This window comes from Spermophilus citellus (assembly GCF_964194105.1).
Source record: "Spermophilus citellus genome assembly, chromosome: 1".
NCBI lineage: Eukaryota > Metazoa > Chordata > Mammalia > Rodentia > Sciuridae > Spermophilus > Spermophilus citellus.
In genome coordinates, this window is record NC_138182.1 from 208,697,855 (window position 1) to 208,712,181 (window position 14,327).

General features: G+C 35.0%; 1 protein-coding gene across 3 annotated transcripts in view; it reads left to right on the forward strand.

Moving 5' to 3' along the window:
* SKIC3 (SKI3 subunit of superkiller complex) overlaps positions 1-14,327 on the forward strand; it is a 106,043-nt gene that overhangs the window by 50,467 nt on the left and 41,249 nt on the right. For all 3 annotated transcript variants that reach the window (XR_014020338.1, XM_081278516.1, XM_081278517.1), the window contains 3 exons: positions 6,359-6,436; positions 12,194-12,318; positions 13,115-13,238. Coding sequence is in view for 2 of the 3 variants with exons in the window: in XM_081278516.1 (XP_081134642.1) it covers positions 6,359-6,436; positions 12,194-12,318; positions 13,115-13,238 (327 nt within the window). In the remaining variant the exon portion in view is untranslated. The remainder of the gene's footprint in view (positions 1-6,358; positions 6,437-12,193; positions 12,319-13,114; positions 13,239-14,327) is intronic.

Here is a 14,327-nt window from a genome sequence, read left to right on the forward strand (position 1 = left end):
TAAGCCATTAACGTTTAGAGTTACTATTGATATATGGTTTGTACTTCCTGCCATGTTTGATTATTTATCTCTTTTTTTTTTCTAATTTAGTTTGTTTCTCCATGATTAGCTTTCCCCCTGTCCTCTGTCTTTACTGAGGCACTTCCCGCTGATTTTGGTTATTGTTTTGGTTATTGTTTTTCATTTCTTCCTCGCGTCGAGTTTTGCTCAAGATGCTTTGCAATGCTGGTTTTCTGGCTACAAATTCTTTTAGCTTTTGTTTATCATGAAAGATTTTTATTTCGTTGTCGTATCTGAAGCTTAATTTTGCTGGATACTGAATTCTTGGTTGGCATCCATTGTCTTTCAGTGTTTGAAATACGTTGTTCCAGGATCTTCTTGTTTTCAGCGTCTGTGATGAAAAATCCGTTGTTAACCTTATTGATTTACCCCTAAATGTAATCTGCCTCTTTTCTCTTGTAGCTTTTAATATTTTCTCTTTGTTCTGTATATTGGATATCTTCATAACAATGTGTCTTGGCGTTGGTCTACTGCGATTTTGTGTGCTCGGTGTCCTGTATGTATCTACAATTTGTATATCTGTTTCCTTTTTTATTTCCGGAAAGTTTTCTGTAATTATTTCATTCAGCAGGTTACTCATTCCCTTGGTATGAATCTCTGTGCCTTCCTCTATCCCGATGACTCGTAAGTTTGGTTTTTTTAAGTTATCCCAAATCTCTTGGATGTTTTTCTCGTGTTTTTTTACAAGCCTATCTGAGTTGGCTAGACTCTTTTAAAGATGATATATTTTGTCTTCATTATCTGACGTTCTTGCTTCTACTTGCTCCACTCTGTTAGTGATACTCTCGATTGCGTTTTTAATTTGGTTTATCGTTTCCTTCATTTCTAGAATTATTGTTTGATTTTTTTTATAATCTCTATCTCCTGATAAAGATGCTTAACTTCTTCTTGTATCTGTTTATGTAATTCATTTTCAATGTGATCTTTAAGGTTCCTTTCCATCTGTCTAAGGTGTTCCTTGAGTTCTTTATATGGCCATTTTTCTGATGGCTCCAGGTCCTCCTGAATATTTAGGCTGTCCTTCATTGTTTGTACTCCTTTTCTTCCTTGCTTTTTTATGCTCATGATACTTCTTGTTCTGTTTGACTGCTTAGCTACTGTTTACTCTTATAAATTTATTTGATGCTTGGGAGGAGAGATATTAGAAGGGAAGGGAAGAAGTCGCTAAAGAGAGTGAGTGTAGGCAGGTAGAATTGAAGAAAGGGGGAAGAAGAAAATTGAAAAGAAATGAAAAGACAAAAGAAAAAAAAGTGAAAAGAAAGAAAAAACGAAAAAATAAAAATTTAAAACCAAAAAAAAATTATAATGATAATAAACAAATGGAAATTACAGTTTAAAAAATAATAGTAATAATAATAGAATAAAAAGAATTTTAAAAAAATTGAAACCATTAATAAGAAAGTTGAAGAACAACAAGAACATCAACAACAAAAAGTGAAAATAAAATTTAAAAAAATACCAATAATAATCATTAAAAAAAAAAAATAATAAATGCAGTCATAGAGCTCAATTAACTTCTCTTCCAGTAGGTGGAGCTATGCCCACGGGGCCAGGCTTCTCTTCTTGATGGGTGGGAACCAATCACTGTGCCTCAGCTCTTCTTCCCAGACTGTGCGGGTCTCCAATCCTGAGTGCCTAGGGCCTTCTCTTGTGCTTCCTCAAGCCAGGCCCCGCTCACCTGTGACGCTCACCACAATACTAGCTACACGCTGGGTCTGCTGCTCCTGGGAGCCCTGTTTCCATGGATGCCTGGGCACACCCTTTCTGTTTGCCTCCCTCAGACCCTAAGTTTGTAAGGCTTGGGGCTGAGGACCCCCAGCGAATTTGTTTGCTCTCAGGTAGTAACTCCCCTGGTAGCTGGTGCAAGGGACCTCTGTTGTCAGCAGAGGGATACCCTGGGTCTGACTATTGTGCTCAGTTGGCTTTTACCTCTGTGAGTTCAGGTGGGCCGACTAGTTATTTCAGCGGGATCATTAGTGCTGAGTCATGAGAAGCAGGCGAACCAGAACTAAAATGCAGCCCAATCCGGGCTCGGTGTGTTCTGAGAGGGGCAGATTGTTCGCCCTGGATCCCCTTCAGCTCAACAGTGCCTAGTGGTCCTGAGCGAACAGTATTTTGACAGTTTACTTCTCCCTATGCTCGCGCAGCTGAAGGGGTTAGAGACTTGATCTCTCCGCGTCCGCCGCCATGTTGGATCACTTAGATTTTAAATTGTCACTTATCTTATCAGCTGTTCCATTTTACTCGGCAGCTCACTCTATGGTGCTCCGCGGGAAGCGGCGGCGGCGGTGGTGGTGTTGGCCCAGCTGTGGCCTTCGGGACTCCCGGGGAGGGGGTGCGGGCTGGGGGAGGGGAGGCAGTGCCTCGGGGCCCACGCGGGCCGGGTACTGGACACGCGGGAGAGCGGGCGGGGTGGGGGAAAGAAATTGAGATCTAGATTTAGGGAGTGAGCGTGGGAGGAGAGACGGCTGGGGGAGAAGCAAAGCGCAAAGGCGGAGAGGAGAAGTAGAAGGGGCCGAGGGTGCCGGGCAGCTTGGGGGCTGCAGCCTTACTGCTCGCGCTGAAGTCGTGATGGACTCACTCCACCTTGGCTGGAGTCGTGGCGGATTCACTCCACCTAGGCCCCTTTCTTGACACGGTGCTGAGTCTTTGTCGACAGATCTCCTTTAATGATCTTCTTCTTTTAAGACGCGGCAACATACGCTGCGGGCGCGGCGGCACGGAGCACTGAGTGGCTTACTCACTTCCCGCCGCCATCTTTGACAGTTTTATTTTAGTATAATAAACAACTTATAAATATGAAAGAGTGCAACAGTGAACATGATTTTTGAACAGAAAACTAGAGAGCTATAGGGCATCTGCAATTTTTGTTTTGTTGTTAATGCAGATATGGTGAACTAACATTGCCTACACAGCAATTCCATAGTTGGAGTTGTCCTACTCTTTCTTAACTGATCTCCTCTACTGTTTTCTGCCTCAAAGAAGCATTTGAGGCTTGAAACTATAAATTTGATGTAAATTTAACCAAAAGTACCATTATTGATCTCTGTAATACTTTTAGGCTTATCTGGAAAATTTTTGTTTTTCATGTAACTAACATTAGGGAAATACAAACTTTTCTTGGATATTTCTCCCTGACATGTCTTCTTACTAATTTTTTAAATTAAAACTTAATTAAATTAATGTTAATTTAATTAAATTTTAATAAAAATTTTTAAATTGTTAATGGACCTTATTTTATTCATTTATTTATATGCAGTGCTGAGAATCAAACCCAGTGCCTCATATATGTGCTTTACCACTGAGCTGCATCCCCAGCCCTTAAAAAAAATTTAAAAGCATTATAATTATACATAGTATTTGGGTTCATTTTGACAAAATCATACTTGCAAGGAATTTGATTTCAATCCCTATTTCCCTTTCCCACTTTTCCTTCCCCCCTCCCTCTCTCTATTCTCCCAGTTTTACTCTACTAAACTTTCTTTCTTCTACATGTACCTAAAGGTGAAATTCCTTTAGGTACCTTTATGTATGACTATAAGATGATTTTGTTTAATTTATTCCATATTTCTTCCCCTTTTCTTTCTTTGTTTCTTGTTCTCCTTCTTTATTCCACTGATCTTCTCTATATCTATATGATATCCAATCCCACTGCTTTCTTTCCCTTATCTTGCTCTAGCTTCCACACATGAGAGAAAACATTCAACCCTTGATTTTCTAACTAACTTATTTCACTAACTCATTTCACTTAGCATGATGTTCTCCATCTCCATCTATTTACTGGTAAATGCCATTATTTCATTCTTATTTATGACTGAGTAAAACTCCATTGTAATACTACATTTTCTTAATCCAGTCATCTATTGATGGGCACCTGGGTTGATTCCATAATTTGACAGCTGTGAATTGTGCTGCTATAAACATTGAAGTGGCTGTGTCACCATAGTTTGCTGATTTTAAATCTTTTGAACAAATACTGAGAAGTGGAATAGCTGGGTCATATGGTGGTTCCATTCCTAGTTTTTTGAGGAATCCCATGCTGTTTCCCAGAGTGGTTTTACTAGTTTATAGTCCTACCAACAATGTAAGAATATACCTTTTCTCCTACATTCTTACCAGCATTTATTGTTATTTGTGTTCTTGATAATTGCCATTCTGGCTGGAGAGAGATGAAATTTTAGTGTAGTTTTTTTTTTTTTTTTAAATTTCTTGGCCATTTGTGTTTCTTCTTTTGAGAAGTTTCTGTGCAGTTGTTTTGCCCATTTATTGGTTAGGCTATTTTTTTTTTGTCATTTAGTTTTTGAGTTCTTTATATATTCTGATATATATTACATTTTATTAATCCTATCAGAGTAGTAGCTGGCAAAGATTTTCTCCCATTCTGCAGGTTCTCTCTTCACTCTCTTATTTCCTTTGCTGCATAGAAACTTCTTAATTTGATGCCATTCTACTTATTGATTCTTGGTTTTACTTTTTGAGCTTTAGGGGTCTTGTTGAGGAAGTAGGTGCCTACACCTATATGTTGGAGTGTTAGCTATATTTTCTTACAGAAGTTGCAAGGTTTCTGGTCTAGGTTTTAAGTCTTTAATCCATTTGATTTGACTTTTGTAGAGATTGAAAGATAGGGATCTTAATTTATTCTTCTACATATAGATGTCTACATGTAGATATCTAGGTCTTCCAGCACCATTTGTTAAAAATGCTGTCTTTTCTCCAACATATATTTTTTGGAACCTTTGTCAAGTATCAGATGACTGGAAAAAGTTGGGTTTGTCTCTGTGTCTTCTGTTCTAATGGGCTTTATTTTTCTTTTTTGATGCCAATACTATGCTGTTTTTGCTACTCTATCTCTGTAGTAAAATTGTAGATTAAGTATTGTGATGCCTCTTGTATCACTTTTTTTGTTCAGAATTGCTTTAGCCATTCTGACTCTCTTATTCTTCCAAATGTATTTTAGGATTTTTTGGTAGTCTGTGAAGAATGTCATTGTATTTTAATGGGGACTGCATTGAATGTGTAAATTGTTTTTGGTAGTATGGCCATTTTGACATTATTAATTCTGCCTATTAAGAACTTGGGAGGTCTTTCCATTTCTGAGGTCCTTTTCAATTTCTTTCTTAAGTGTTCTATAGTTTTCATAGTAGAGATCTTTCACCTTCTGATTAGATTAATTCTCAGGTTTTTTTTTGTTTGTTTGTTTTTTGGTTAAAGGTTATTGTAAAGGGGATGGTTTTCTTGATTTCTTTCTCAGCTGAACCACTGTTGGAGTACAGAAAAGCTGTTGATTTATGAGTGTTAATCTTGTGTCCTGCTACTTTAATAAATTTATTTGTCATCTCTTGAAGTCTTCTGGTAGAATTTCTTGTTCTTCTAGATGAAGGATGATGTCATCAGCAATGATAGTTTGACTTCTTTTTTAATTTAGACATATCCTTTCAATACAGAAAAGAGAAAACAAAAATCTTACTAATTTTTCAGCTCTTTTTAATTGTGAGGCATCTTCCTACTTGCCTGTAGAGGACTGTATGAAAAAAAAAAAAAAAAAAAACATGGGCTGTCAGCATTCTGAAGCATCGAGGGACTTCTAATGTCCTGCCATTCTCTTCCCTTAACTCAATGTGTTTTAGTTTTTTGAATGTATAGGCAAAAGTAATGAAAACACTCAACTTCCTGTCTTCCAAATTCAGACTACTAGTTTTTTTTTATATTTCTTTAGTTGTTGATGGAACTTTAATTTATTTATATACAGTGCTGAGAATCGAATCCAGTGCCTCACACATGCTAGAAAGTGCTCTACCACTGAGCCATAACCCCAAACCCAGACTACTAGTTTTAAGAGTATCTTCTATAAACTCAAATATGTAAAAAATGTAATCCTGTTACATACTCATTTCTCAGAGTTACATTAGAATTTTTGGAATATTTAGAACTTGAATGTGAATAATAATTTCACTAAGAATGATCTAAAAGGGAAAATATTGGGGATTGAAATGGAACAAGTTATGTTATATGCATTTATGATTGTCAAAACGAATGCTATTATTTAGTATAATTATGATACACTAATAAAAAGTGAAAGAATTAAGTGCTTATTTTATTAAAGTTAATTTCCTGACAATCTAAAACATAAATATATTTAAGTGTTTTTGTGGTATGAAATATGAATAAGTTGCTTTTGCTGGCATTAAACAAGTAGTAGAATTAAATGAAATAATAGCAATCTGTGATCATCCAAGACAGGAAGGGTAAAACAATGCTGTTCTACAGAGATAGTTAAAATACCTTGTCCTTTTTTAAGGGCAATGTTGTTGCTACAAACTGAAGAAGATCAAGATACTTATAATGTTACAGTAAGAAATTATGGCAGATTGTTGAGGTAAGCATATTTTTCTCATTAATTCTGTGAATCTGTTGGAATTTTCTGGTAAAGCTATGGAATTGGTAAGGTGATGATCAATGTCCAGAGCAGGGTCATGTTGGATACAGTGGTACATAGTACCAGGCTATCTTTACACTTTCTGTACCTATAATAATGCTAAATCCTAATGTGCCTTACACAGAGTAGAATTAAAACTAATGGTTTGTGGACTGGATAAGAGACATTTTTGAGGAGAAGTAGTTGTTGTCTCTAATAGTAGAAACCTATTTAACTGAAAAGTTAACTGAAAGAAGAACTGGATTTATTCTGATTTGTTAATGTATTCTTTTTTTTTTTTTTACATTGTTAATGTATTCTTAAACTAGTGAGAGACATTAGCAGTTGAGGAATTCCTCTGAAACAATAGAAAAGAATTTGGTGGGCTATGAAGAGGGAACTACAGAACTATCCTCAGGTTGCAAAGACTTTTAATGATTATTTTTTTAAAAAGATTAAAAACCTTCTAGATCTAGTAAATGAATTCAGCAAAGTAGCAGGATACAAAATCAACACCCATAAATAAATCAAATGCATTTTTTGTATATCAGTGACAAATCCTCAGAAAGGGAAACAAAAAAACTACCCCATTTACAATAGTCTCAAAAAAAAAAAAGTAAAATACTTGGGAATAAACTTAATGAAACAGGTGAAAGATCTATATAATGAAAATTATGGAACCCTAAAGAAAAAAATCAAAGAAGACCTTAGAAGGTAGAAAGATCTACCTTGCTTTTGGATAGACAGAATTAATATTATATCAAAATGACCATACTACCAAAAGCACTATACAGATTTAATGCAATTCTGATCAAAATCCCAATGACATTCCTCATAGAAAAAGCAGTCGTGAAATTCATCTGGAAAAATATGAGACCCAGAATAGCTAAAGCAATTCTTAGCAGGAAGAGTAAAGCAGGTGGCTTCACTATACTGGACCTTAAACTATACTACAGAGCAATAATAACAAAAACGGCATGCTATTGGTACCGCAACAGACTGGTAGACCAATGGTACAGAATAGAGGACACAGAGACTAACTCACAAAATTACAATTATCTTATATTGGACAAAGGCTTCAAAAACATACATTGGAGAAAAGATAGCCTCTTCAACAAATGGTATTGGGAAAACTGTAAATCTATATACAACAAAATGAAATTAAACCCTTATCTCTTACCATACACAAAACTCAACTCAAAATGGATCAAGGACCTAGGAATAAAACCAGAGACTCTGTATCTAATAAAAGAAAAAGTAGGCTCTAATCTGCATCATGTGGGTTAGGCCCCAATTTTCTTAATAAGATTCCGGTGGCACAAGAATTAAAACCAAGAATCAATAAATGGATGGACTCAAAAGTTTCTTCTCAGCAAAAGAAACAATCTGTGAGGTGAATAGAGAGCCTACATCTTGAGAGCAAATCTTTACCCCTCACACATCAGATAGAGCACTAATCACTAGGGTACATAAAGAACTTGGAAAGCTACGCACCAAAAACCCCCAAATAACCCAGTCAGTAAATGGGCCAAGGACCTGAAGAGATACTTCTCAGAAGATGATGTACAATCAATCAACAAATGATATTACAATCAATCAACATGAAAAAATGTTCATCAACACTAGCAATTAGAGAAATGCAAATCAAAACCACTCTAAGATTTCATCTCACTCCAGTCAGAGTAGAGTGGCAGCTGTTATGAAGACAAACAATAAATGTTGTCGAGGATGTGGGGAAAAAGGTACACTCATACACTGCTGGTGGGACTGCAAATTGGTACAGCCAATATGGAAAACAGTATGGAGATTCCTTGGAAAATTGTCAGTGGAACCACCATTTGACCCAGGTATCCCTTTCCTCGGTCTATACCCAAAGGACTTAAGAACAGCATACTACAGGGTCACAGGCACATCAATGTTTATAGCAGCACAATTCATAATAGATAAACTGTGGAATCAACCTAGATGCCCTTCAATAAATGAATGGATAAAAAAATGTGGCATACATACACAATGGAATATTACTCAGCAATAAAAGAGAATAAAATCATGGCATTTGCAGGTAAATGGATGGAGTTAGAAAAGATAATGTTAAGTGAAGTTAGCCAATCCCCAAAAACCAAATGCCGAATGTTTTCTCTAATATAAGGAGGCTGATTCATAGTGGGATAAGGAGAAGGGAGCATGGGAAGAATAGACAAACTCTAGATAGGGCAGAGGAGTTGGAGGGGAAGGGAGCGGGGCATGTGGTGATTAATGATGCTGGAGTGAGATGATCATTATTATCTGAAGTACAGGTATGAAGACACAAATTAGTGTGACTATACTGTGTATACAACCAGAAATATGAAAAATCGTTTTCTCTATAATAAGAATTGTAATGCATTCTGCTGTCATATATAAATAAAAAAAGAAAAGGAAAGGAAAAAAGACTCCTTTGGCAAAGATTTAAAATCAAGAGTCAATAAATGGGATGGATTCAAACTAAAAAGTTTCTTCTCAGCAAAAGAGACAATCTATGAAGTGAATAGAGAGCCTACATCTTGGGAGCAAATCTTTACCCTCACACATCAGATAGAGCACTAGTCTCCAGGGTATGTAAAGCACTCAAAATTCTAAGCACCCAAAACCCAAATAACCCAATCAGTAAATAGGCCAACAACCTGAACAGACACTTCTCAGAAGATGATGTACAATCGATCAACAAATACATGAAAAAATGTTCATCATTGCTAGCAATTAGAGAAATGCAAATCAAGTAAGATTTCATGTCACTCCAGTCAGAATGGCAGCTATTATGAAGACAAACAACAATAAGTGTTGGCGAGGATGTGGGGAAAAAGCTACTCTCATACACTGCTGGTGGGACTACAAAATGGTGCAGCCAATATGGAATGCAGTATGGAGATTTCTTGGAAAACTGGGAATGGAACCACCATTTGACCCAGCTATCCCTCTCTGGTCTATAACCAAAGGACTTAAAAACAGCATACTACAGGGACACAGCCACATCAATGTTTATAGCAGCACAATTCACAATAGCTAAACTGTGGAACCAACCTTCAGTTAGGTGAATGGATAAAAAAAAAAGTGACATATATATACAAATGAAATATTATTCAGCAGTAAACGAGAATAAAATCATGGCATTTGCAGGTAAATGGATGGAGTTAGAGAAGATAATGTTAAGGGAAGTTAGCCAATCTCAAAAAAACAAATGCCAAATGTTTTCTCTGATATAAGAAGGCTGATTCATAGTGGGAGGAGGAGCATGGGAGGAATAGATGAACTCTAGATAGGGCAGAGAGGTGGGAGGGGAAGGAAGGGGGCATGGGGTTATAAATGATAGTGGAATGTGATGGAAATTATTATCCAGAGTACATGTATGAAGACATAAATTGGTGTGAATATACTTTGTATACAACTACAGAGATGAAATATTGTTCTCTATATGTGTAATAAGAATTGTAATGCAGTTCGTTGTCATACAAATAAAAAAATTAATTAAAAAAAAAGAAAAGGGGCTGGGGATGTGGCTCAAGCGGTAGAGCACTCGCCTGGCATGCGTGCAGCCCGGGTTCGATCCTCAGCACCACATACCAACAAAGATGTTGTGTCCGCCAAAATCTAAAAATAAACATTAAAATTCTCTCTCTCTCTCTCTCTCTTTAAAAAAAAAAAAAAAAACAAGATTAAAATCCAGTTATAGAACAATGCCCAGAGAATAGAAATATTGTTAGAGGAAAGTTTATGCCTCAAGGAGGTATATTTCAAGTTTGTAACTGCTCCAAAATTGAGCAATCCAGTTTAAAGTAGCTAAATAATAGAGACATACATAAAGGAACTACATAATAGAGACTTGAGGCAGCCGCTTCCTTTCCTTTATTACTGTGTAACTGAATCATATCCACAAACAGGAAAATTTTAATCTTCTGATTGTTTGTCCTTTCAGTTCTTTTAACTGTTAACATTTAAGCAGTGGTAGAACTCTATCCAAGATTTTTTTCAAGCAGAGGATGGATATTGTAAAAAATTACATGGAGTAAAGTGTTTGTTCTTTTTAGTTTTGATATTTAATGTAATGGAAATATCTTAGAAGAAAATTTATATCTCCCATTGAAAATAGGACATCTGTTTTCTTTTAAATGTGGTTTTATTATGATATGTTGAATAGGCAAGCATTGTTTAGTAATAAACTAGAGAGAATCAATTAATGAATAGTTACCACTAGTTGTAACATCTTAAAATTCTGTCAAATTTGCTTCAGGTTATAAAGTTATGAAACTGAAACCCTGTATGGCCTTTTCTAATTTCTTTTAAAAAATTGAAAACAAAAATTTTTGGTACCAGGGATTGAACCCAGAGGTGCTTGATCACTGAGTCATCTTTTTTTATTTTATTTTTTAAATTTTGAGACAGGATCTTGCTAAGTTGCTTAGAGCCTTGCAAAGTTGCTGAGGAGGGTCTAGAACTTGTGATCCTCCTGCTTTGTCCTCTGGGGTCACTGAGATTATAGGTATGCTCCACCACTCCTAGCTTAATTTTTTTTCTCTCTACAAAAGTAATCACATTTTTAAAAAGACTATTCATTTAAAGAAATACTTTTAATATATATGTATGTATTCATATATAATCTGAGTTAACCATCCTTCCTTTATCAAAATACTTACCAAATTTGAGTTTATTGGTTTTATAAATTCATTGGGTTTTTAAAAACTAATATTAGAAGCAAAGTTGCCTATGTTTTTAGCTCCTACTCATATCCTTCAAGAGGAAAAATTTTATAAAAAGATTTCCAGTAACACAATAAATAAAAATAGATTTGGATTTTGGTGTTTGACCAGAAATAAAAATCTAGGAGATGTTGTTTCTATTCAGATGGTGGCAGCAGAGCTTATGTAAATAAGTTCTCTTCTTTTTTAAGTAAGCAAAACCGTTATTTTGCTGTTATTAGTAAGCATTGTACTTTAGTACCATATATTAACAATTTATACTTTTCTCTCTATTAAACACAAAAAGATAATGAATAGTATTATCTGTAGAATTTTAATGTTTCTCTGTGCCCTCCAAAAAAAAAAATTATTTGCAGATAAATAGTTTACACCAAGATTGGGTTTGATTCTGACTTATGACTTATTAAGCTTGTCTGAGATATTATAATCATAGGATGCTATTTAACTAATGTATTAAGCTTAAAAAATTAGAATTCTGTGAAATGGATATCTTACCCTACGTACATGTATGAAGACACAAATTGTGTGACTCTACTTTGTGTACAACCAGAGATATGAAAAATTGTGCTTCATATGTATAATATGAATTGTAGTGCATACTGCTGTCATATGTAATAAATCATAATAAAAATAAAAAATAATAATTAAAAAAATTAGAATTCTGTATAAACGTCAACCTGAAATTATTCTTATAACTTGGGATTTAATTAAAGTTTGTTAGAGACAATTCTTTTTCACATGTAATTTTTAAAAAGCAATGTATTGAAGTTAAAATCCCCTTGGTACATTCTATTTGTGATATGCCTTCTGTTTTCAGTCTTTTCTGCATCTTTAACACAAGTAGATTATATTTTACTGAATTGCCACTATAAAAAGGGAGGGGAAGGAAAAGTTATTAAAAGTACTAGTGTAGATAACTCTCTATTTTGATGCTGCAAGCCAAAATTTTCTTTTACATTAAAAATAAATTGTATTTGTTTCTTAGTTCCATTGGTGAATACGACAAAGCTATCCAGGCTTTTAAGTCAATACCTCTCGAGGAGTTAGAAGACCTCATAGGCTTTGCATTGGCTTTATTTAAGAAGGGGCTATATAAAGAGAGCAGCAAAGGTAAGGCTGTTGCTTAAAGGATATTTCTTTTCCAGTGTTTATCATAATGAGCTTTTTATATAAAGAAAGATGTTTATTGAGATGGGGGTGAGGGTTGTAGTATTTATTAAAATCTGACTAGTAGTCAGGAATCATAATGGTCACTTTTTACATATTACCTCATGTAGTATGTTATAATGGTGACTAGTCTTTTAGTAATACTCAGCAATGAGCTGAGTATTCTACATATGAGGGAACTAAGGGCCAAGATCATTTATGGTAGACATGTGAGTTAGTATTTGAAAGTAGGTGTTTACTATTCTATGCTGCTTAAGTGAAAATTTCTGATACATGAATATAAGTTGGTATAGTAGATACTGGTTTCTCCAAAAATGTTAACTGATAAATTTTTATATATATGGGCCCCACCTACATGTGTGTAGCTCATTTAAATATCCTCTGCTTAATGGAGGTGGTGGTCTGTACTGGAAACTTTGATGACATTTCATTGGCTACAGGCCTCCACTTCTGGCTTTTAAAGGTGGCTCTTAGAGATAGTGACTCAGACCTCTCCATAGATTCTACCATTTAGATACTAGATGGTACTAGAAGATGGGGCTTATCACACAATAATCCCAATCACACCATGACTCACCTTGGAAATGCTAAACCAAGGTGGATTATTATAAGTTTTTTATTCTGTCTACTTTAAAATAAGGGAACAGTAAGATATGATTTTAGTTGGGTCTTTTTGAAAAATGGGATTCTCAGTCAAAGTTGTTTTAATAGTTTGTTTGTTTCTAATTCTCTGTGACAGCATATGAAAGAGCCTTGTCTGTTGCTGAATCAGAGCAAGACAAAGCCTATATCTTGACAGCTCTGGCAATAACAGAATATAAACAAGGAAAAATGGATATAGCCAAGTCACTGCTATTCAAATGGTATGTATAGATGACATCAACACTTAACATGACCTGATACTTAAATATTTAGGTTAAGATTTGGAGCAATGTAAAATGAAGTTCTAAGTGTTTCAGGAACTTTCAGGTGGTTCTGAATTGACAATCACAGGTGGAGCTAGATATCATGGTTTAATTCTCAGATCTGGATTCCCAATCTTTAAAAATTATCCTCTGCTCTGTGTATGTTTTTTATGATGATGATGATGATGTTGTTATTTTGTTTGTTTTTAAGAGTAATTGATTACATAACTGATGTAGTAGGAGCTTAAACTTTTAATGAAGGCAATTGTAACTCTTTACTTTTTGAACTCTTGGATCCCCAATGAGACTTTTTTCCCTCCCTTCCTTCCTTTTAAAGTTAACCTGAAAAAAAGTTCTTTTGAAAGTGAGTCTTTAAAAACAATTATGCCAATGGAATTTGTAACTATTCTTATGTTTTTGGGTCAAGTTAATAAGATAATAGCTCTGATACCTCTGGTTATTTATGTAATATTTTTTGACTTTTTGAGTTTTTTTTTTTTTTTTAAATTGGCCTAAATTTCTTACAGAGCAGGAGGTGATCAATATATGTCCTTGGACATTGGTTGTCATTGACTACTTTATTGGCATTTTGACTGATACATATCCTAATAGCACACAAGTTTCCCTCCCCTGCAGAATACTTATATCTCTGCCTCCCATTCATTAAATGCTAATATCATTCCTCGTTCATTATGACAATCAAAAAAATTGCCTCCATAACTGTTCCCTTCAAATGAGGGGGAAGGGAAATGATTAGATGGTACTAGTTGAGAGCCACTTCTGTAGATCAGCTTTTAACTTAGTTATTCATTGCAATACTTTTATCTAATCCTGCCTAATTAAAGTCATTCCCTTGTATAATAAGTAAGAAATTCTTTCTGTTCTTCTTTGCTTTTTTGAGAAAACTAATCAATTTAAACGACAATCCAGATACTTTACATGGATACATCCTTGTAATGTACATGAATTTGTGGTAAGACTCACAGTTGCTAATGAATATTGGCAGTTATCAGGGATAAAATAAACCCAAATTAGACCCAAAAATTT